This window comes from Lathyrus oleraceus, chromosome 6 (genome assembly GCF_024323335.1).
Source record: "Lathyrus oleraceus cultivar Zhongwan6 chromosome 6, CAAS_Psat_ZW6_1.0, whole genome shotgun sequence".
NCBI classification, from domain to species: domain Eukaryota; kingdom Viridiplantae; phylum Streptophyta; class Magnoliopsida; order Fabales; family Fabaceae; genus Lathyrus; species Lathyrus oleraceus.
Window position 1 is genome coordinate 508458568 of NC_066584.1, and position 23624 is coordinate 508482191.

General features: G+C 37.7%; 3 protein-coding genes across 3 annotated transcripts; 2 read left to right on the forward strand and 1 right to left on the reverse strand.

The window, feature by feature from the left end:
* Positions 1–382: 382 nt before the first annotated feature.
* Positions 383–6956, forward strand: LOC127098270 (uncharacterized). The gene is made up of 7 exons (XM_051036808.1): positions 383–1038; positions 1204–1306; positions 1437–1502; positions 3044–3220; positions 3314–3410; positions 6245–6381; positions 6486–6956. The coding sequence occupies exons 1-6, from the start codon at positions 459–461 to the stop codon at positions 6368–6370; spliced, it is 1149 nt and encodes a 382-aa protein (XP_050892765.1). The 5' UTR covers positions 383–458; the 3' UTR covers positions 6371–6381; positions 6486–6956.
* A 187-nt stretch (positions 6957–7143) lies between these two features.
* On the forward strand, positions 7144–10061 carry LOC127098268 (aluminum-activated malate transporter 14). Its single transcript, XM_051036806.1, has 6 exons — positions 7144–8021; positions 8128–8268; positions 8391–8663; positions 8769–8890; positions 8978–9121; positions 9273–10061. The coding sequence occupies exons 1-6, from the start codon at positions 7733–7735 to the stop codon at positions 9924–9926; spliced, it is 1623 nt and encodes a 540-aa protein (XP_050892763.1). The 5' UTR covers positions 7144–7732; the 3' UTR covers positions 9927–10061.
* A 5304-nt stretch (positions 10062–15365) lies between these two features.
* Positions 15366–15929, reverse strand: LOC127096469 (uncharacterized). The gene has a single exon (XM_051035034.1). The coding sequence runs from the start codon at positions 15927–15929 to the stop codon at positions 15366–15368; it is 564 nt and encodes a 187-aa protein (XP_050890991.1).
* Between the last annotated feature and the right edge of the window lie 7695 nt (positions 15930–23624).

The following is a 23624-nucleotide window of genomic DNA, read 5'->3' on the forward strand; positions in this document are numbered from 1 at the left end:
AATCACTCTAAAAGTCGGTTAATCAGGGACAGACTGCTTCAAGATTCAAAATATTGGGCCAGGGCATCTCAATGTCATCTTATGGCAAGACTGCTTCAAAACGCACATTGAGGTTAATCTCTTTAATGACCCAACAAACTGTGGTAAGATAGACTACAAAGGATCAAGTCCTCTCCATACTTTTAAGGTGGAAGAAGTAATGTCGATCGTTAATTGTTGGGATTTTGATCCTTGTCACTATCTAGTTCGATACAATTTTTTTAATCTATTTATATATTTTCTAGGATATCTTTTTTTGAAAACTCCACTTAAATGATTGAATAAATTTAAATATAAAATAAAAAGAGATTTTGTCAAATAAATAAAAGAGATCTATCATCTTATATATACACATTGAAGGTGAGTTGAAATGAAAGGAAAATATTAGAGATCTATTCCATTCTTCTTCGTGAAATGCAATGGGTTTAGGTTCAGTTTTGGTTTACACGATCTTAGCACTCCTCGTTCTTCTATTCCTCTCCTCATACTCTCCCTTCAACACCACCACCAACCACCACTCTTCCAACCGTCACCGCCGTCTCAAACTCCGTTCCAACTTCACTCTCTCCCCTTCCCATTCCCACCACCAACCCGTCCCTTTCGACCCTCTCGTCGCCGAACTCGAACGCAACCGCGAAGACAAACAATGGGAGAAACAACACATCCAACACTCTCACGCTGAACTCCATCACCACGAAGACTCAGCCCCCGCTCACGAGTCGCAGCCCGAGTGGGAAGACTTCATGAACGCTGAAGACTTCATCAATGATGAAGATAAGTTCAATGTTACTTCTCGGCTTTTGATTCTCTTCCCGAAAATCGATGTTGATCCGGCGGATTCGTTCATCGATGTTCATGAGTTGACTACGTGGAATCTTCAACAGGCTCATAGAGAGGTTTTGCATCGTTCCCAGAGAGAAATGGAACTTCATGATAAGAATCGTGACGGTTTCGTTTCATTCTCTGAGTATGATCCTCCTAGTTGGGTTAAATCCGCAGGTAATCAATTAATTTACCTCTCTTTCTATTTTTATACTTTTTTGTTTTTGTTTTGTTTCTCATTCTAGATCTATTGTTGATTTCATACTGAACTATTGATTTTCATTCTACACTAGTCTATTGATTATTGAATGTTGAGATTTGTCTTTTTTTTTTTGTTATTAGATAAAGATTCTTTTGGTTATGATATGGGTTGGTGGAAAGAAGAGCATTTTAATGCATCTGATGCAGATGGAGATGGTGTTCTTAACTTAACTGAGTTCAATGAGTGAGTTTCTACTGTTTTTGTTAGGAAAACTAGTTGTTCGCACTTGATAATTTAGTTCATGATGCTTTTTTTCACTCGAGCTAACGATTTTGCTTATTGTTAAATGTTTTTCTTTGTTATTGTTTTCTAGCTTTCTGCACCCGGCTGATAGTAATAATACAAAGCTTCAACAATGGTTGTGCAAGGAGGAAGTCAGGTAGGTCACTCATGTGATATCTCGTAGAAATTTGTCAGGGTGGATATTAGTTTCTTTTGGAATAAGTTGTTTCTGTTTGTAAAATTTTCCCTTGATGTGTTTGTAGTCCCCGGTATCGTGTATTTGTTATTTTCTTAGATTTTGAAGTATCTAGTTAATTGTGCATCTTTTGAGAATTTATTTAGCAAATGAAAGTATGAATGTAAAAGCATTATATACTGCATTGGTAAATGCATTTGACATGAGTATGACTCTGAGATGTCATGTTACTACATAATTAGCAACTATTTCATTCCCCTAATTATAAATTACCATTTCGCATTTGGCATGCTACACACAGGACTGATAAACAAGCTTGGACCTCTAGTTTTCATGCATTCACAATCTTAAGTAGAAAAGCTGTTTACAAACCTTATATGTAATACAAAAATAGTAGGGGAAATCTTCCTGAATTAAAGATACAGGGTCGCAAAACTTTGAGGACTTGAACCTCCTTATGCCCAAAGGCCCCAATTATCTATCAGAATGACAAGATGATCTCCCTCTCCATCCCATTTGTTATTTATACACTGCCTCTTCCTATCTATTTCCAAATAGCCACTGATTGGGCAACTGAATAATTGAGATCAGGTGTTGACAATATAGTTAGGAACCTCATATTTTTAGAAAGAAACGGGGGAAAATCTTCCCTAAACACGGATATGTTGTTGGAAAACTTTGAGGGTTTGCAGTTTGCACTTTCCCACAAGGTGTTTATTTTTCATGGCTGTGAAAATTATTCTCAGCAATGTCTCAAAATATGGATTTCTACGTTTTTTTACAAAGTTAGAAAATTTATTCCGTCATAAAACATTGTCGTGAATGAAATAACTGCCAATGTCCCGTGTTTTTGTTTCCAAGGAAGGGATTGGGAACAAAAGGTTCCGATGAAGGTGGGAATACCTATACCCCACTATTAAAAATAAGTCGATATAGCTTTTTACTTAGGCTTCTCAGATTCACACCAGATACGTGCAATCGGTGGGTTCATATATTTGACATGTATCATGAAAGACAATACAATCCTATACCCTGGTACCAAACACGAGCATCTAACTCAGGTATTTAGCTTCTAAGGGAATCCTCAATATCTAGATGACGGTAATTGTGTTCAAATAACACCTCTTATTTATCATTTGCTTGTTTTCTAGTCTAAATAAATTAACACACTAACTTGGGCACTGAAGATTGGATTTCTTGTGGTCACCCAATTCCAATTCCATGAATCCAATTAGGATTGAAGTTGAATATTTCAATCGTCTTGGGCTAGCCCAGCTGATGGTTACAGTTGGTTTTTTGAATTTTCCTTGCAGTCACTGGCCTCATCTAGAAGAAGTTACAATATTGGAATTTTTTGATAGAAATATTAGAAATTACAATATATTTTAGTTAATTTTATTTTTCTTAAGAGAATGTGAGATCTTCAGCTTATATACAATTAGCTTATTTGTATGACTGCCTTGGCATAATCATACTTATGTACTCTTTTTATTTCTTTATAGAGAAAGAGACTCAGATAGAGATGGGAAGGTCAACTTCAAAGAATTTTTTCACGGGCTCTTTGATTTGGTAAGAAACTATGACGAAGAAGAAAGTCACACTGATTCCCATCATTCTGATAATCCAATGGATGTTCCAGCTAGAAAATTGTTTGCGCAACTTGACCAAGATGGTGACGGGTATTTGCCTATTTTTCATTCTTCATATACTTTATTTGGAACATTATTGCGGTTTCTTTATTGTCTTATGGGTTTTCATCTCTATCTGTGCAGGTATTTGTCAGAAACTGAACTACTGCCTATAATTGGGAAACTCCATCCGTCCGAGTATTATTATGCAAAGCAACAGGCAGAATATATCATTTCACAGGTAGTGAACACCATACAATAATTACACTCTTATTGTTGACAAAGGTGTCATTTGATCCTGTGAAATCACATGACTATACAAATGACCATAGGTTCATAGTTATCAAATCATAATTCAATCTGGGAAGCATGGAGCTATTTTTTGAATTAAAATTGCATCTCATCGAATCAAAAAATTCAGAATCACAATTAAAAGTAACTGAAATATGTAATGTAAATGATGTTTAATGTTAATGTTATTTTAACAACAAATGTTAGTGTGTTATGTTGGTGGGGAAAGTTGAACCTATGGCCACCTTATTACTCCAACCTTTATGTTCTTCCCTTCCCTTCAAACCAACCCATCCACCTTATAATCCCTAGCTTAATGCTTGATGTGATAATTTCAAATTAGAAATTGACAAAACAACTTAACCATAGTGATCTTTCAGAGACCAATCAGATCTAAGATAGCATCAAAAGGAATAGGTTGGATTATAACAGAGGAGAGACCTGTTCTTGGGAAAGAAAGGTGGGTCTATTTATGTGTTGGGAGCCTTGGAACGGGGGCTTACTCATTGGAATGGTTCACTTGGCCAGAAAAACTCTGAGGTCAACCTGACAAGCCTTCAGGGATGCAAGAATCATATACAGGGATGAATTCAAAATCATGACCCAGTGGTAGAGATGCTTGAGGCTGAAGGAATTGTAGTGCAAATAAACTTTTAGGGAGGTAAGGGAGCTGCGGTTCATAGGGAGTCACCGAACTCATGCTTACCTGGGGTGGGCAATGGGTTGATACCACTGAAGATGCACCAGAGGGACATCTTGCTAGCAAGCTGGTTTGGCTTAGGAAAATAAAAAAGAGGAAGGGAATTCTTGACCTATTGGGCTGGGCCGGGACCAAATTAGTTTTCAAAATAAACTCATTTTTGCACTTAATGAAGAAAGCTCAATCACATGGATTATATAGTGCCTTAGCCATTCTCTTATGTGGGGCACGTATCATAATGGGCAAACTTCAACTTAGATTATTACTTAGCTGATGCCATTGAAATGGGCCTTCAACACTTATCAGGATCTACAATGAAAAATTATGGGGGTCAGGTTCGAGACACTCTCGAGCTGGAGGAGATTTTGAAGGCATTAACTAGATAAATGGATATAAGGAAAAACACATGTTTCTGAGTTGTTAGCATGTGTGACAGTGAGCAAAGTGGTAAATCCATTGTGAAAGGGTTTTCCTTGAAGGACATTCCCTCCATTTTTTTTGTCAAGATTCAGATTTCTTTCTCTAATCTAGCTACCGACTTAATGGGTTCCAAACAAACCCTGTTGTTTGATTGTAGAAAATGTCGGAATAATTCCCAATTAAAGAAACTGATTTAGACAACCGAGAATCTCCCTCATTCCCAGTCCCAGTAAACAGAAAGCTGATTGAAACACTCAAAACAGAAGGGACAAAATGTAAAACAGGTTGTTCACGAGACCTGTATCCTTCCATCTAATCCCACACTCAATCATTTGTTGTGAACTCTTTCCCCACTCTTTTTCCCTTCTATCCTCCTTACTGTTTTTTGTTTTTTCTCATGGCCATCCGGCCGTTAAGCATGTGATTACAGATAGAAATACCCTTTTTGACTCTCAATTTTCTCACTATCTATGAGTGTGAATCGTTGATTTTCTACTATGAGTTCTTCTACTGTATACCCTTGTAATGGACGAGTGTCAATCAGACTTACTATGCCATAGTATGTTCACCTTGAGATAAAAGTTCTAAAAAAATATTGCTAGATGATAGAACTCAGAAAATTAATAAGATATAGTTGAGTTTATTGAAATGATAAAGAGCTTAAAAGCCCTACAGCAGCAATGAAAGGAAAACCAGAGCCTAAAGCTCCTACAAGAGAAATTCTTTCCTAGCCAACTCAATAGCTAAACATGAATGGCCCCATTTTACCCACCCTAAGTCCTATTCTCTGACAGAATAACAAGGAATCCCACACCATGTCACAATCTAACTCAGATTCTTACCCCTTGCCTCAGTTCTCTTCTAGAATAAACCTGCCATATGGTGGTCCTCCCTTGGGCCATTCCTACTACTGGATTCTCATTGGAATTAGTATGTCCAAGAGTTCTATCACTAGATGTTTTCATTAGCCAACATATCAGAAACAACAATGTTTGATGTCATTTAGTTAATAAAGCTGATATTTCTATACCTTGATGATGGTTCTGAAGGCAATTCTTCATCCTTCTTTTTGTTAGACTTCTTTGTTAGAATAATAATGCTTCTTACTATAGCCATGAAGATTGGTAATACTGGTTGTTCCTTTTTAGTTAGTTAATTTAAAAAAAAAATTGGTACTTTAGCTTGCAGCTGATAATTCTACTTTCCCTTTGATCTCTTCAAAATCTAAATCTGTGGGTGTTTCTGCTTGTTCAGAATGAGAATATTAGATTTGTTTTTCTGCAATTATTTTAATGATAAATTGCTCCTTTTAATTCTATTTTCCCTCTCCAGTTACAGTTACAGTTACAGTTGAGTTGTAAAAATATGCACACTGCACATATTCACACTGCACATATCCATCTATTCTCTCTCCAGTTACAGTTTAGTTGTAAAAATATGCACACTGCACATATGCTTATGTGATGTTATTTCAGATGTGATGGGTGCATAGATCACTACAACTACATTCATCATGCTCAATTGACATGATAGGTGTTTCAAAATATGGCCTCAGCATACAGTCCAACATCTAACATCTCATTAAAACATTGATTGAGAATCCCTATGTATTTTATACATTAATTTCATCAATAACCACTAACCATTGTATAATGTTATGACAGGCAGACGGTGACAAAGATGGGCGCCTCACTTTGCATGAGATGATTGAGAATCCCTATGTATTTTATAGTGCTATTTTCAACGATGATGAAGATGACTATACTGATTACCATGACGAGTTCCGATAAATTCACACTAGGTGAGGGAAATTAACTGTTTCCACATCTATCTCAAATCTTATTATTCTACATTTATTTAGTTAAAGATTTCCATTGTAATGTTTTTAATGATCATCAATTGCAGGATACACAAAAGCTTGAAACAATTTCAGTAAAAAGTCCATATTTGAAGGTGTCATGGGATGGCAGAATTTTGATGTTGCGGCCTTTATTAGGTTGCTAGTTTAATTCTGGTGATAGAATGTTCTTTCCATTCATATTATCTGCGAGTTCTTATTTGCTGATAGGACCCACCGTGGCTTGTCATGGAGTCACACCTGGATCATCTGGACGATTATTGTAGGATCTAAACTTCATTGTAAAATTAGAATGATAGATACAGATTTTCAAATCAGTCGTTGAGCCATCATTAATTAATTCTACTACATTTCAAATTCTAAATGGATAATACGTGTAACATATAACTATATTTACCATCATGATTCTAGTTAGGCTCATAGATTCAGTTTGTTTACTAAGCTTTCATATGAAGTTTATAAGATGCCTATCAGTTCTGTATTCTTTATAAAAGTTTGAGTAGAACTCCTCTTAAGTACATCTGTTATCAGTTTAGTCTTTTACAAATTAGTTTTATTGATTTCATATTTCAAAGCTCAAATTTAGTCACTATTAATATTTGTTCACGACTTAGTCTTAAATATATCTAAATTTGTATTCTGATATTGATCCGTGACACCTGACACATTCATAATGACTCCTTTTAGTCTCAACCATCATCAATCTTTGCATATATTAATGTTTCAAATTTGAGGCACTGTTTTTTAAGATGCTGTCTGCTTTGGTTGTTATGTGAGCCCTAATAGTTTGTTTTTATGTAAAAAACAACCCAATTGATTGAATTGAAGAGATTGGAATGTGGAGCTTTTTTGTTGTACTAGGATTAAAACTTTAAATATGCTAGTAGCCAACCATGTTAGATTAAGCTTACGACATAATAATCAGTAGCTTTATAGCTTTATAATATATAAAAAATCATCATGATTGTAATCTAAGCTAATACCTTATATTTAACAATAAACATAGAAGCAATAACATGAGCCACAACATGCATTGTTGGATCAGTGACCAATAAATAAGTGCTGCATGCCATGTAGCACCAACATATATTGGCTCTAAGCATCATTCAAAGCATCCACAATGTCTTTCTCTTCATAAACATTTCGTTATTATCTTCTTCTGTTCTAAAAGTAGTATCCAATGCAGTATCCACTATCAAAGAAAAATACATAAAAAGAACTCCCTTTACGCCGAATGTAGCATGCCCTATATAATAACAATTAGAACTTGTAATGACTACACCTCACTTTAGGCATGAGAGTTTTAACGGCTGAAACAAACAACAGAACTATGAGAAGCTCAAGTCATTGGAAATCATTTTACAGTTTCGCTGATAAAGTGAAAAGATTTCCAGGTTTAACGAGAAGGACAATTTGGAAAGTTGGCAAAGATGATCCAAGAAGGATACTCCATTCACTGAAAGTTGGTTTGACTTTATCACTTGTATCTTTGTTGTATCTAATGGAGCCATTGTTCAAAGGGATAGGAACAAATGCTATGTGGGCTGTCATGACTGTAGTTGTGGTGATGGAGTTCACTGTAGGTATGCTATTCTCATTTCTCAGTAACATTTTGTTTATATATATTGATTGTTATATGTTTAAATCACAACTTCATAGGCATTAATGAAGGACCGATTATGATTTCAGGGGGAACCTTATGCAAAGGACTAAATAGAGGATTGGGAACTTTGTTAGCAGGATCATTGGCATTTTTTATTCGGTATCTTGCGGATATACCTGGTCAGATTTTTCGAGCAATTCTTATCGGTGCTGCAGTTTTTCTTTTAGGTAAGCATATTCTCGACTTCTAAAGAAACTTTAAGTGAATCACATGAACCCTCAAATTATTCATTAGTAAGAATGGCTCCCAAATATTTTGCTTAACCGTTGTTTCACGGTTGGTTTTGCAGGAGCAGTAGCTACGTATGTGAGGTTCATTCCTTATATAAAAAAGAATTATGATTATGGCGTTTTGATATTTCTGTTGACCTTTAATTTGATAATTGTATCAAGTTACCGCGTCGATAATGTCTGGACCATTGGAAAAGATCGCATGACCACCATAACTATAGGTGTTGGTCTTTGTCTTGTGATGAGCATATTGGTATTTCCAAACTGGTCAGGGGAAGAACTCCATAAATCCACCATATCTAAGCTTGAAGGCTTAGCCAACTCTATAGAAGGTAAGGTGACCTTTAAGAAACAATGCAATTTGTGAAAACAATAACTGCTCAAGAGTATTTCTATTTCCTCAATCTACATAATTGAGTCTGAAAACAATGATGCAGTTTCTGTCATGGAATATTTTTATGATTCTGAAAAACAAGCAAATGAAGATGATTCATGCGAGGATCCTATTTACAAGTGCTACGAGGCCGTTTTAGACTCTAAAGCTAAGGATGAAACACTTGTAAGTTAGTGTCCTTTTTATGTCAAGTATATCCGAAATTTCCCCTTCTCTATGTAACAGACGATCTTACAGTGTAGAATTGAACAGGCAATGCAAGCAAATTGGGAGCCGAGATACTCAAGAATCTGCCACAGGATCCCATGGCAGCAATACACAAAAGTAGGAGCTTCTCTTCGTCATTTTAGTTATACCGTTGTAGCACTACATGGATGTCTTCAGTCTGAAATTCAGGTACTAAACCAACTAAATGAGTTTTATGATTCAAGCTGATAGCTGCATTTTTTGTCTTATTGCTGTCATCATTCTATAAGGTTGATCATTGTTATTTTATGCTTGAATATAACCATTTAATTATCTATTATTTAACATATGGTTCATGAAGACACCAAGGTCAATCCGTGATCTATACAAAGATTCTTGCATCAAACTTGCACAAGAAGTATCAAAAGTACTAAGGATAATGGCCAACAGCATAAGGAAAAAGCATCAATTTTCCGTTCAAATACTCTCAAGCAATCTCAATGAAGCTTTACAAGACCTTGACAATGCCTTGAAATCCCAGCCCCAACTCTTACTAGGCTCGAGGAATGGTGGAAGTCGAACACCCAGATCCCCTAAAACTCCCAAAACCCCTAGAACTCCAAACTCTTACAAACATGAAGAAGAAACTAGAACCTCATTATCAAGAGTTAAAAGTGATTGTTGTTCCCCAACTGGAAGTAAATCCAAAGAGCATTCTCGAGAGCAAACAAAAGAAGGACAAGTACATATGAAGGTTTTGAGGCCGCAACTTAGTAAGATTATCATCACTAGCCTCAAGTTCTCAGAAGCACTACCTTTTGCTGCTTTCACTTCATTGCTAGTGGAGATGGTAGCAAAACTAGATCATGTTATGGATAGAGTTGAAGAGTTGGGCAGAATGTCACACTTTAGAGAATTCGAAGATGATGATGATGATGAGAGTATCGTTGTGACCTGTGAGAGACCAAAAACGAATATAGTTGATAATGAATTACCTTCATATGGAGCAGAATAATTGTTACTAAATGTTTATGATCTCATGAGTAAAGTTATACATGCATGCATTGATTTAGTTGAATGTTAAGGCACGGTTGTTCCTGAAGTTTGATTTCTTTGAGAGCTGAATCCTAATTATTATTATTCCTTGATAGGATCCATCCAATACTATGAAGATTCAAAGAACTAGCTAGTAAATATTCTGAACATAAACACACTGACACAACATAAACTACCTTTATTTATTTTGTATTGGTGAAGACAAAAAGAGCTAGGTGTTCGATCTTTGTAATAACTTCTCTGCATCTATGAACACCTTCGTGACAAAGTAAATAGGAATTCCATCTCATTTCCTATAATAATACTAAGCTTATAGAATATTCATTCACTAACAAATAAAAAACACAGAGGATGAAAGTTATTTATCTTTTTGAATGCCTATTCGCATTCATGTGCTTAAGTAAATTTTTGTGCTTTTCTCACTGTTCCGATGAAATGAAATGCTTTCTCTCCCGTGCAAGATAGAAATCTAGAAAAATTTGTTATCATTCTTGTTAGTTGTTAGACTTTCTTGACATTTATTTGAGTTTGTTATTTATTTGAGTTTATCATTCTTGTTTGCAGCCAAGGTTTTCTTCAAATATCTAAACGCTTCTTCAAAGATCTTGTTCATCATTTTTTGGTAGGTCGTACGAACATTCTTTAATCCGAAGAGCATGACATTGTATTGATAATTCGCCTGCTCGGTCATAAAGGTTGTCTTTATCTGATCAGGTCCGTACATCGGTATCTAATTATACCCCGAATAAGCGTTCGTGAATGAAAGTACTCGATATCCCGCGGAGTTATGTACTAGTTTATCCATGTTTGCGAGCAAATAAGAATCTTTCGAGCAAGTCCTATTAAGATATGTATAATCAACACACATCATCCACTTTTCTGAGGCCTTCTTCACTAACACGGTGTTAGATATGGACATTGTCTCCTTCGATGCTGGGAGACATAACAAGCACGGTTGTTCACCTTCACCTGGTGGCATGCTACGCTAGGGTTGATGGGAGGCATCTCATGTGAGGTTACGACGAAAAAGGTCGTCGTTATCATGAAGGCATTCAATCAGCGTTGCTCTTACCTCTAAAGGAAGTTTGACGCCTACTTTAACTAACCTGACAGGGTCTTCCTCGAGTTGGACGAGCTTAAAATCTCCACTTGGAATCGGTCGAACCTCTTCTTCAGGAACATTTAGATCGAATTCCCCGTGATCCCTCGACTCCTTCTACTCTTGAGGTCGCGACCAACACCAAAAGATCCTTTTGGACAATTTTTTAAATTCGTTTAGATTCATCTACGTTGGAGGTTGTAGAGACATGTTTTCCTTTCGCGTTGTTGTACGTCACTTTCAAATGGACCAGAGATGCAACTGCATCTAGTCTTGCTCGGAAGGATCTCCCTAGGATACCTCTGAAGGCGCTCTAGCACGATATTTTTAGAAAATTGCGGATCACTTTTCTTTCATGATATTCTTCCCCAACACTCATTGCTAGAGCTACATCTCCTTGAGGATGAGTGATCGAATCGTTGAATGCTAATAGATTTCTTATGCCATACGGACTCAAATACTCTTGTCGGATTCTTATCAGATCCATCGTATATGAGTAGAGGATATTACACGAACTTATGTCATCCACTAGGAATTCGGTTAGATTATGATCAACTATGGTGATCTCAAGAATTAGAGGTAGATCACCGTTTAGAATTCCATTGATCTTGCCACGATCTAGAAATCCTAATTCTGATCGATCTATTATTCGTCGAATGTCTATGTTAGTTACAAGTATGGAGCGATCTGATAAAGGATGGGTGTTAGATGACATGATATCGTGGAATTTGTCAATCAACAACACTTGGTAAATAGTTTATTCCGGGGATGCATTGAATATTCTAGCCATAACTATCACAATTATCATATTTGCTTTCCCTATTGCGGTTAAAGATCTGATTTCAAATCAAGATTGATCCAAAGAAGAAAATTAGCGGGAACTAAAAGTCGTTTCTCACAGATGGCGCCACTGTTCTGTTCGGGAACCAGAAATTAAGATAGTTGGACTTCGGTTAGCAACTATCTTACGGTGGTGCGGGGTGGACCTTCATGGTTAACACTTCAATGCCCAAATCAAATCAATTCAAGATGAGTATAGAAAATTGGAGATTAAAAATTGTACCTTGATTTTTGTGTGTGAACTGTTTTTATACTTTGAATCGAATATAGTAAATTTGAGATGAATTGGATCTTGGCCAATTAGGCATTTTAGTAGGTCCAAAACAAAAATTAAGATTCATTATTTTTCTCAAAATTTAATTTAATTTATATTTATTTCATCTATCATGATTTAGTATTTATTTCACATATTACATATAATATTAAAATTATTTTAAATTAAAAAATACTAAACATTTACAACCCGCACAAGGCTCAACTCAATACATTTGTAAAAAAAACTATCCTACTTTTACATAAATAACTTTTTAAACCTTATGGAAGGTTAGAGTTTTGATATGACGGAAGGTAGCAAAGGCGATAGCCAATACGACTGCATGTTCTGCTCACCCACTGAGAGAGGAAACAACCAAAACCCTAACATCATTGTCTCTCATCATTCTCTTATTACGCCGCCACATCTTCCTTTCAATATGGTGGCAGAAATATTGTGTAGACTCACCGTCAAACACATCCTTCAACTCGATGAGTCTGTAAATCATGGAATTCTCTTATCTCCAGAGATTCCATCTTCGTCGAGAAACACCTATTTTGTCAACCTTTAGCTACGAATGCCACCACCTTATCCAAAGCCCTACTCAGTTCCCAAACGAGTTTGATATTGCTGGAAATAAAGGCTTTTTGTGTTTAGGGAAATTCTGGGGGATTAGAGGCTTGAATAGAAATTTGATAGGTAGGAGAATTATTTATGGAAGAGAGAACTTTGTAGTTCTGTTTGATTCAAAAGTGTAGAATTATATTTCTATTTATAGTACTCTAAGGAGAACTATAGACACACTAATTCTAGAGAGTTCTCAACTCTAGACATTTAAAGAGTATTCTAGAAAATATTACAATCCTAATAAATATCTAGACACTCTAAATACTATAAGACTTTTCTAGAAACATTACCCAAAATAAACTAAACCCAAATATGAAATAATAAGATTAGACTCAAATCAAGTTTAATATTTCAACATCCCACTTAAACTTGATTTGTGACTCCAAACACATTCCTTATCTTCATGAAAGTTTCCAACTTGAGTGGCTTGATGAAAATTTCAGCAGCTTGATCTCTAGATATCACATACTTCAACTTTACCTTATACGCCCATCTTATTCCGATTTCTTTATGTCCTCGTGGAAGTGTAGTAAGTTCCCATGTATCATTCTTCGTGATTGACTTGATTTCTTCTTCCATGACGTCTCTCCACTTTACGTTTTCAACTGCTTTTTGATAGCTTAGAGGTTCCCAATCACCCAAAAGACAAAAAAGGTTAATGTCGTTTCTGTTTTTGGTTACCTCATAAAGCTCTTCAATACTCCTTAGTTATGGTGTCCTCTCACTTGAGCTTGTTTCATCCAACCTTGGTGTCGGTGAGGCCGATGGTGTAATATGTTCCTCTATCATTGGTTGTTCCATTTCGTCTTCTTCTTCAAAGTAAGGAAGAAAATCTTACCTGTCTTCTTGAACACTCAAATCCCAACAATCTTCTTCTTCAAACTCCACGTCATGACTTATGACAATCTTTCCACTATTTGGATTATAGAGCTTGCACCCTTTGGAGCTTGAGTGGTAACCCACGAATACATACTTCTCACTTTTATCATCGAGCTTTGTTCTCCTTTCGTCTGGAACGTGGGTATATGCAATGCTTCCAAACACTTTGAGGTGAGGGATCCCAGGATTCCTTCCACTCCATGCTTCTTGTGGTGTCTTCTCATGCACGCTTCTTATTGGGGAATAATTTGTCAGGTAAATTGCACATGCCACTGCTTCGGCCCAAAACTCTTTCGGCATCATCTTGCTCTCAAGCATGCTTCGCACCATGTTAAGTATGATCCGGTTCTTTCTCTCTGCTACTCCATTTTGTTGAGGTGATCTTGGCACTGTTAGTGGGCCGCGGATTCCATGTTATTCACAATATTTGTGGTACTCATCTGAAATGAACTCTCCTCCTCGGTCAGATCTCATGGCCTTAATGGAAAGACCACTTTCTTTCTCCACAAGGGCTTTGAACTTCTAAACATTTTCAAACACTTTTGACTTCTACTTCAAGAAATGAACCCATGTTTTCTAGAATAATCATCAATATATAGGAGAAAGTATTTACTCTTACTAAGAGAGTTTGGATTGATTGGTCCATAAACATCGGTGTGTGTGAGCTTTAGCGGTTTTGTCGCTCTTGACGTTGATTCCTTTGGAAAACTTTTCTGGAATTTCTTCCCAACTAGACATCCTTCACATAGTTGGTATGAATGATTTATACTAGGCAAGCCTCTCACCATCTCCTTCTTTGACAAACATTTTAGACTGTCGAAGTTGAGATGTCCAAATCTTAGATGCCATAGCCACAAAGAGTTGGTATAGCAAGTCTTGAGACACTTTGTAACATACTTTTGAATGTTCAAGAGGAACATTATATCCTTTGACATAGGCACCTTAGTAATCAACTTATGTATATAATCTCTTAAGAAAAGACTATGTTCTTTCAAGTGGATGTCATAGCCTTTCTTTAATAATTGTCCCAAGCTCAAAATATTATTCTTCATGTTAGGAACATAATAGACATTGGATATGAAATGATGACTCCCATTCTTTAAGCGTATAAGAATTTTACCTTTGCCTTTTGACCGGTATCTTTGAGTCATCTCCAAATGAGACATTGTTAGTTGTCTTGTCGCTTCATTGATCTCTACGAACATGCTTCGATCACCTCACATGTGATTGCTTGCACTAGTGTCGAGGTACCATTTGTTTCCTTTCTCTTCAACTTGGTTTTGGCACGCGAGCAACAAAGTTTCTTCTTCTCCGCCTTTTCCTTCTACAAAGTTAGCTTTCTCCACAACCTTCTTCGATAATCTACACTCAAATGCATACTGATCGATCTTGTTGCAGTTAAAGCACTTGATTTATGATTTGTCACACCTCGACCATGATTTTCCTCTTCCACGACCTCTTGTTGCTTGTGGATTCCAACTTCTTTCTCCATTGTTAGAGTAGTTGTTTTAACCGCCTCTTCCTTCTCCTCAATGTCCTCGTCCACGCCCACGATCTTGGCCACGGCCTCGTCCTCTTTGGCTCTTGTAATTCGCATAATTTGTTTCCTTTACATTGAGTTGTAGTAGTTGATCCATATCCTCCTTTTGTTTAATTTTTCTCTTTTGTTTTTCTTCGTATGCTTGTAAGGAACCCATGAGTTACTCAATAGTCATGGTCTTTAAATCCCTGTTTTCTTCAATGTTGGTAACAATGAAGTCAAAACTTGGATTTAAAGTGCGAAGTATTTTCTCTACGACTTTCATCTCATCAACATCTTCGCCATTTCTTTTAAGTTGATTGACTACGACCAATACTCGAGAAAAATGATCAGAAGTTGACTCAGACTCTTTCATAAATAAACGTTCAAAATCACCTCTAAGAGTTTGAAGACGAATCTTTTTCACCTGTTCCACTCCTTTGTTGCAAGTTTGAAGTTTGTTCCATACTTCTTTGGCCGTTGTTACGTTGGAGATCTTCTCAAATGTATCTCCATCCACCGATTGATAAAAAAGGAAGAGAGCTTTCTTATCTCTCTTTCTCGACTCCTTCAATGTCTCTTTTACACCTTGGTTTAGTGAGGCTTCATCTTGCTCCTTGAAGCCTTTCTCAATGATATCCCACACATCTTGAGCTCCTAATAACGCCTTCATCTTGATACTCCAATTGTCATAGTTGTTCTTTGTGAGCATCGACATTTGAAAAGGAAAACCTTCATTCACCATTTTTTTGATGACCTTGAAGCTCTGATGCCACTTTGTTGAAAATAAACGCTTTTTGTGTTTATGGAAAGTGTGTGGGAATATTAGAGGCTTGAATAGAAACTTGATAGGTAGGAGAATTATTTATGGAAGAGAAAACTTTGTATTTTTGTTTGATACAAAAGTGTAGGATTATATCTCTATTTATAATAATTTAAGGAGAACTCTAGACACACTAATTCTAGAGAGTTCTCAACTCTAGACATTCAAAGAGTATTCTAGAAAATATTACAATCCTAAGAAATATCTAGACACTTCAAATACTACATGACTTTTCTAGAAACATTACCCAAAATACACTAATGCCAAATATCAAATAATAAGGTTAGACCCAAATCAAATTTAATATTTCAATAGTTATATGTCATTCTCCAATCTCAACTGTCTCCAGCTCAACATCAACTACTAGTGTCAAACATTTCATGTATTCTGTAACACCCCGATAAAAATAAGATAATTATTTAATTTAAGTTAATATTATATTTATTAATTTAATTAAATAATTGGAATTATTGAATTATTATAATTATCATTATTATTGGAATAATAATTATTGGGAAGTATATAAGTTGGAAATAAGAAAAGGGTTCCATTTTGGTAAAAAGAGTTTTACGTGAAAAGCAGAGAAACGGCTGAAAAGAGGAAAAGGGCAAAGAGACAGAGCAAGAGGAAGAAGGTTGGAGAAGAGAAAAGCTTGAAGCTTAAAGATTCGCCGGATTAACTCAGGTAAGGGGGGTTTATCGTCGTTTAATGGGTATTATGGGTTAACATGTAATGGGTAGTGATAAACCGTTGAATTGACCCTAATTGGGATGTTGAATGCTGAAAAATTGTGATGAATAAACTGTGTTAAAGCTGTAATTGAATCTGTAATTGGATGGGTAGTGATTTTCCGAAAGTGTAGCTTTTTACGGAATTGGAATCGGAGGTCCGGAAGTCCTCCAACGGCGGAAAATGCGGAGAATTCTGCATTCTGCTTCGTGTTAGCGCAGGAACAGCTTTCTGTCTTGCGTTAACCGGTTAACCCAGGGTGTTAACCGGTTAACACTGTTAGGAATTGTGAAGTATTGCTGTTTTGCTTGCGTTAACCGGTTAACCCAAGGCGTTAACCGGTTAACACTGTTGTGATTTGTGAAAATTATTGTTCTGTCTGCGTTAACCGGTTAACCCAGGGCGTTAACCGGTTAACACTGTTGAGTTTTGCCAGAAAGCGTGTTCTGTGTTGCGTTAACCGGTTAACCCAGGGCGTTAACCGATTAACACTGTTGAAAGGTGGAAAAATTGGTATTTAAATGTTGTGTACTTATTTGATGGTTGGCCTGTATTGGCGTATGATGTAATAGGGATCATTTCCCGTTGTTTTGAGCAGTGTAGGTATTAGTAGAGTGTGCTAATACTGTGATTAATTATTTGACATGATATGATGTTTTGATACATGTGTTGATGATGTATGATGGTATGCATAAGGCTATGAATGTATATGTTATGCATGTTATTGTGAATGGACTGTTTATGGCTTAGAGTGTGAGCATATGTCCATTGTGGATGATTGTTGATGATTTTGCATTGTTAGGTGAATTAGCATGCATATTGTGGCCTTTATGATGGTAGCTAATTCCCATGGTGAGGAATTAGTGAGTTAGTCATTATGGACTGTTGTTGATGTTTGCATGCTAGGTGAATTAGCGTGCATAGCATGGCCCTTGGGGTGGTAGCTAATTCCCGTGGTGAGGAATTAGTGAGTGAGTCACTAGGTCTCAAATGAGTGGGACTAGTGGGCTTGGTAGCCGTATCTGGATTTGATCGGTGAGGTGAACTATATGTTCACGAATAGTCGGTACCGCATGCATGGAGTCTCATTGCATAATGTATGTATTGTGTATAATATGAATGGATGTGTTCCAATATTATACGTGTGTTTTGATGTTTATGTTGAGCATGATTTTGATGTTTGAGTGGAGGTTGCCGTTACCGAATGTGTGATATGATTAGGGTGATTAATGTGTTATTTACTTAGCATTACATGATATTTTATAATGCTTACTATATCGATTGAGGAACTCACCCTTACAACTATGTTTTCAGGTAACGAGCAGTGATTGAGTAGAAGATAGTGCTTGGAGTCTAGTGTAGTCTCCTTAGTGGGTCATGCTCTGATAGATGTAACATCGGGACGGGATGTTTTACCTTGTTGAATAATTTTACATGTAATGTGTTACATGTTTTGCATGATTGATTTGATTTCTATCCGCTGCGTATTGTGCAAATGCTTTATGTTTTGAATTAATAAAAGAGCATGACAGTTATTTGGTGAATGGTGTGAAATGATTGTGTGACACCCTTAATTGCATAATTACTCTGATTGGTATGTTGCTATTTTAATTAAATATTCGGGGTATTTTAGAAGGGTGTTACATTAGTGGCATCAGAGCATAGTCGGTCGAGTCGAGTCGTAATTAGTCTGTTTTCCCTGTACGTGATAGGTGTTGTGTAACCCTATCAGTACTTATTGTTTTAGCTTGTTGGGTTTTCAGAATAGAGATGGCTGGAAGAGGTAGAGACGATGCTGCGATTGCTGAGGCTCTGGGTATGCTAGCTGGAGTACTTGGAGGGAATCCGAATGTTGTGGGAATGGGAGCTGCTCGTCAACTGAGTGAGTTCCAGAAGAACAATCCTCCAATGTTCAAGGGAGCATACGATCCAGACGGCGCTCAGAAGTGGTTGAAGGAGATCGAGAGGATCTTCCGAGTGACTGAGTGTGCCGATAACCAGAAGGTCAGGTTCGGTACGCATATGCTGTCAGAAGAAGCAGATGATTGGTGGGTTGCTACCCGCACTGAGTTGGAATCTGCTGGGAATGCTGAGATCACTTGGGCTGTGTTCAGAGAGAGATTCCTGAGGAAGTATTTTCCAGAGGATGTCAGAGGAAAGAAAGAGATAGAGTTCTTAGAATTGAAGCAGGGCAACCGGTCTGTTACTGAGTATGCTGCTAAGTTCACAGAGCTGTCAAAGTATTACACTCCCTATGATGAGGCTACTGGGGAATTTTCAAAATGTGTGAAGTTTGAGAACGGGTTACGTCCCGAGATCAAGCAGGCTATTGGGTATCAGCGGATTAGAGTGTTTTCTGATTTGGTTGACTGTTGCAGGATCTTTGAACAGGATACCAAGGCCAGAGCGGAGAGCTATCAGCAGAGGGTTGATAGGAAAGGCAAGAATCAGAATGATCGTGGGAAACCGTATGCAGCTGGCAAAGGTTTCCAGAGACAGAGTGGGATGAAGAGGCCTAGTGGGGGAGACTCCAGTGCCCCTGCTAAGTGTTTCAGATGTGGTCAGGCTGGACATCGTATCCATGAGTGTACCAGTAATGAGAAGAAGTGTTTTAAGTGTGGCAAAGGTGGTCACTTGGCTGCAGAGTGTCGGTTGAAGACTGTGACTTGTTTCAACTGTGGAGAGGTGGGTCATATCAGTCCACAGTGTCCTAAGCCGAAGAAAGTGAACCAGTCGGGAGGCAAGGTCTTTGCTCTATCGGGTTCCGAGACTTCTGCAGATGATCGTTTGATCCGAGGTACGTGTTATATTAATGGCTTCCCTCTTGTAGCTATTATTGACACAGGTGCGACTCATTCCTTTATATCTTTGGATTGTGCTGTGAAACTTAAGTTAGAGATATCGGAGATGCATGGAAGTATGGTGATTGATACTCCTGCGAAGGGTTCAGTGACTACTACTTCCGTTTGTTTAAATTGTCCTTTGAGTATTTTTGGTAGAGACTTTGGAATGGACCTAGTGTGTCTTCCACTAGTGCAGATTGATGTTATTCTGGGTATGAACTGGTTGGTGTTTAACCGAGTTCATATCAACTGCTTTGATAAGACTGTGATCTTTCCTGAGATCGAGGAAGGGAAGAGTTTGTTTCTATCAGCAAGGCAGGTGAATGAGGAAGTAGCCGATGGGGCAGAGTTGTTTATGCTGTCAGCGACTTTGGAGGCTAAAGATAAACTGGCGATTTGCGATCTAGCCGTGGTGTGTGATTTTCCTGATGTGTTTCCTGAAGAAGTGAATGAATTACCGCCAGAGCGTGAAGTTGAGTTCTCGATTGATTTGGTACCTGGTACTAGGCCGATATCGATGGCTCCGTACCGTATGCCTGCTGTTGAGTTAACTGAATTGAAGAGTCAGTTGGAAGATCTGTTGGATAAGAAATTTATTCGTCCGAGTGTGTCACCGTGGGGTGCACCAGTGTTATTGGTTAAGAAGAAAGAAGGTACTATGAGGTTGTGTGTGGACTACAGGCAACTGAATAAAGTGACGATCAAGAATCGGTATCCTTTGCCGAGGATTGATGATTTGATGGATCAGTTGGTTGGTGCGAGTGTGTTCAGCAAAATAGACTTGAGATCTGGGTAGCATCAGATACGTGTGAAAACTGAGGATATTCAGAAGACTGCCTTCAGAACAAGGTATGGACATTATGAGTATTCTGTAATGCCTTTTGGTGTGACTAATGCGCCTGGAGTATTTATGGAGTATATGAATAGGATTTTCCATCCGTACCTAGACAAGTTTGTTGTGGTGTTTATTGACGATATTTTGGTCTATTCGAAATCTGAAGAAGAGCATGCTGAGCATTTGAGAGTGGTTTTAGGAGTTCTACGAGAAAAGAAGTTATTTGCTAAACTCTCTAAATGTGAATTTTGGTTAGAAGAGGTTAGTTTCCTTGGTCATGTGATTTCAAGAGATGGTGTTGCTGTTGATCCTTCTAAGATAGAAGCGGTATCTAAGTGGGAAGCTCCGAAGTCAGTTTCTGAGATAAGGAGTTTTCTTGGTTTGGCTGGTTATTATAGGAAGTTCATTGAGGGATTTTCTAAGTTGGCGTTACCGTTGACGATGTTGACTAGAAAGGGGCAAGCGTTTGTTTGGGACTCAAAATGTGAAGAAGGTTTCCAAGAGTTAAAGAGAAGGTTGACTACTGCTCCTATTCTGATATTACCGAGTTCGTCGGAATCATTTGAGGTTTACTGTGATGCTTCATTGTTGGGTTTGGGTGGTGTGTTGATGCAGAATAAGCAGGTTATAGCTTATGCTTCGAGACAACTGAGGGTTCATGAGAGGAACTATCCGACACACGATTTAGAGTTGGCAGCCGTGGTATTTGTTCTGAAGTTATGGAGGCATTACTTGTACGGGTCAAGATTTGAGGTTTTCAGTGACCATAAAAGTTTAAAGTATTTGTTTGATCAGAAAGAGCTGAATATGAGACAGAGGAGATGGTTAGAGTTTCTGAAGGATTATGACTTTGGTTTGAATTACCATCCGGGTAAAGCAAACGTAGTGGCTGATGCATTGAGTCGGAAATCATTGCATATGTCTATGTTAATGGTTAAGGAATTGGATTTAATTGAGCAGTTTAGAGACTTGAGTTTGGTGTGTGAGAGTACTCACAATAGTGTTAAATTGGGAATGTTGAAGTTAACGAGTGGTATTCTGGATGAGATTAGAGAAGGTCAGAAATCCGATGTGCTTTTGGTTGATAAGTTGACTCTAGTGAATCAAGGTCAAGGTGGTGAATTCATAGTTGATGAGAATGGTGTCTTGAAATTTGGTAATCGGGTGTGTATTCCGGATGTTACCGAACTTAAGAAGAGTATTCTTGAGGAAGGACATCGTAGTGGCCTGAGTATTCATCCTGGGGCTACGAAGATGTATCATGATTTGAAAAAGTTATTTTGGTGGCCGGGAATGAAAAGAGAAATTGCGAGTTTTGTTTATTCTTGTTTGACTTGTCAGAAGTCAAAGATTGAGCATCAGAAGCCGTCTGGGCTAATGCAACCGTTGGCTATTCCAGAGTGGAAGTGGGACAGTATCAGTATGGATTTTGTTTCTGGTTTACCGAGGACAAGTAAGAATTTTGAAGCTATTTGGGTGATTGTAGATAGATTGACGAAATCGGCTCATTTCATTCCGATCAGAATGGATTATCCGTTAGAGAGATTAGCCGAGTTGTATATTGAGAAAATTGTAAGTTTGCATGGTATTCCGTCGAGTATTGTTTCGGACAGAGATCCTAGATTTACATCGAAGTTTTGGGAAGGTTTGCAGAAGGCTTTGGGAACTAAGCTGAGATTGAGTTCTGCATATCATCCGCAGATTGATGGTCAGACTGAGAGGACGATTCAGTCACTAGAGGATCTTTTGAGGGCTTGTGTTTTGGAAAAGGGAGGTGCTTGGGATTGTTATTTACCTTTGATTTAGTTTACCTACAACAATAGTTTTCATTCGAGCATTGGTATGGCACCGTTTGAAGCTTTGTATGGTAGGAGATGTCGGACACCTTTATGTTGGTATGAGTCCGGTGAGAGTGCTGTGGTTGGACCGGAGATTGTTCAACAAACTACGGAAAAGATTAAGATGATTCAGGAGAAGATGAGAATTGCTCAGAGTCGTCAGAAGAGTTATCACGACAAGAGGAGGAAGTCACTTGAGTTTCAAGAGGGAGATCATGTGTTTCTCTGTGTTACTCCGATAACTGGGGTTGGTCGAGCTTTGAAGTCGAAGAAGTTGACACCTCGATTTATTGGTCCTTATCAGATTTTGGAGAGGATAGGGGAGGTAGCCTATCGTATCGCTTTACCGCCGTCACTTGCGAATTTGCATGAGGTTTTTCATGTGTCTCAGTTGAGGAGGTACATTCCTGATCCGTCGCATGTAGTCCAAGTAGATGATGTACAGGTGAGAGATAACCTAACTGTTGAAACATCACCTATGAGGATCGAGGATCGAGAGTTGAAGCAGTTGCGGGGTAAAGAGATTGCCTTGGTGAAGGTAGCTTGGGGAGGACCAGCAGGTGGCAATGTGACTTGGGAACTTGAGAGTCAGATGAAGGAATCTTATCCAGAGTTATTCGTTTGAGGTATGTTTTCGAGGACGAAAACTCTTTTAGTGGGGGAGAGTTGTAACACCCCGATAAAAATAAGATAATTATTTAATTTAAGTTAATATTATATTTATTAATTTAATTAAATAATTGGAATTATTGGATTATTATAATTATCATTATTATTGGAATAATAATTATTGGGAAGTATATAAGTTGGAAATAAGAAAAGGGTTCCATTTTGGTAAAAAGAGTTTTACGTGAAAAGCAGAGAAATGGCTGAAAAGAGGAAAAGGGCAAAGAGACAGAGCAAGAGGAAGAAGGTTGGAGAAGAGAAAAGCTTGAAGCTTAAAGATTCGCCGGATTAACTCAGGTAAGGGGGGTTTATCGTCGTTTAATGGGTATTATGGGTTAACATGTAATGGGTAGTGATAAACCGTTGAATTGACCCTAATTGGGATGTTGAATGCTGAAAAATTGTGATGAATAAACTGTGTTAAAGCTGTAATTGAATCTGTAATTGGATGGGTAGTGATTTTCCGAAAGTGTAGCTTTTTACGGAATTGGAATCGGAGGTCCGGAAGTCCTCCAACGGCGGAAAATGCGGAGAATTCTGCATTCTGCTTCGTGTTAGCGCAGGAACAGCTTTCTGTCTTGCGTTAACCGGTTAACCCAGGGTGTTAACCGGTTAACACTGTTAGGAATTGTGAAGTATTGCTGTTTTGCTTGCGTTAACCGGTTAACCCAAGGCGTTAACCGGTTAACACTGTTGTGATTTGTGA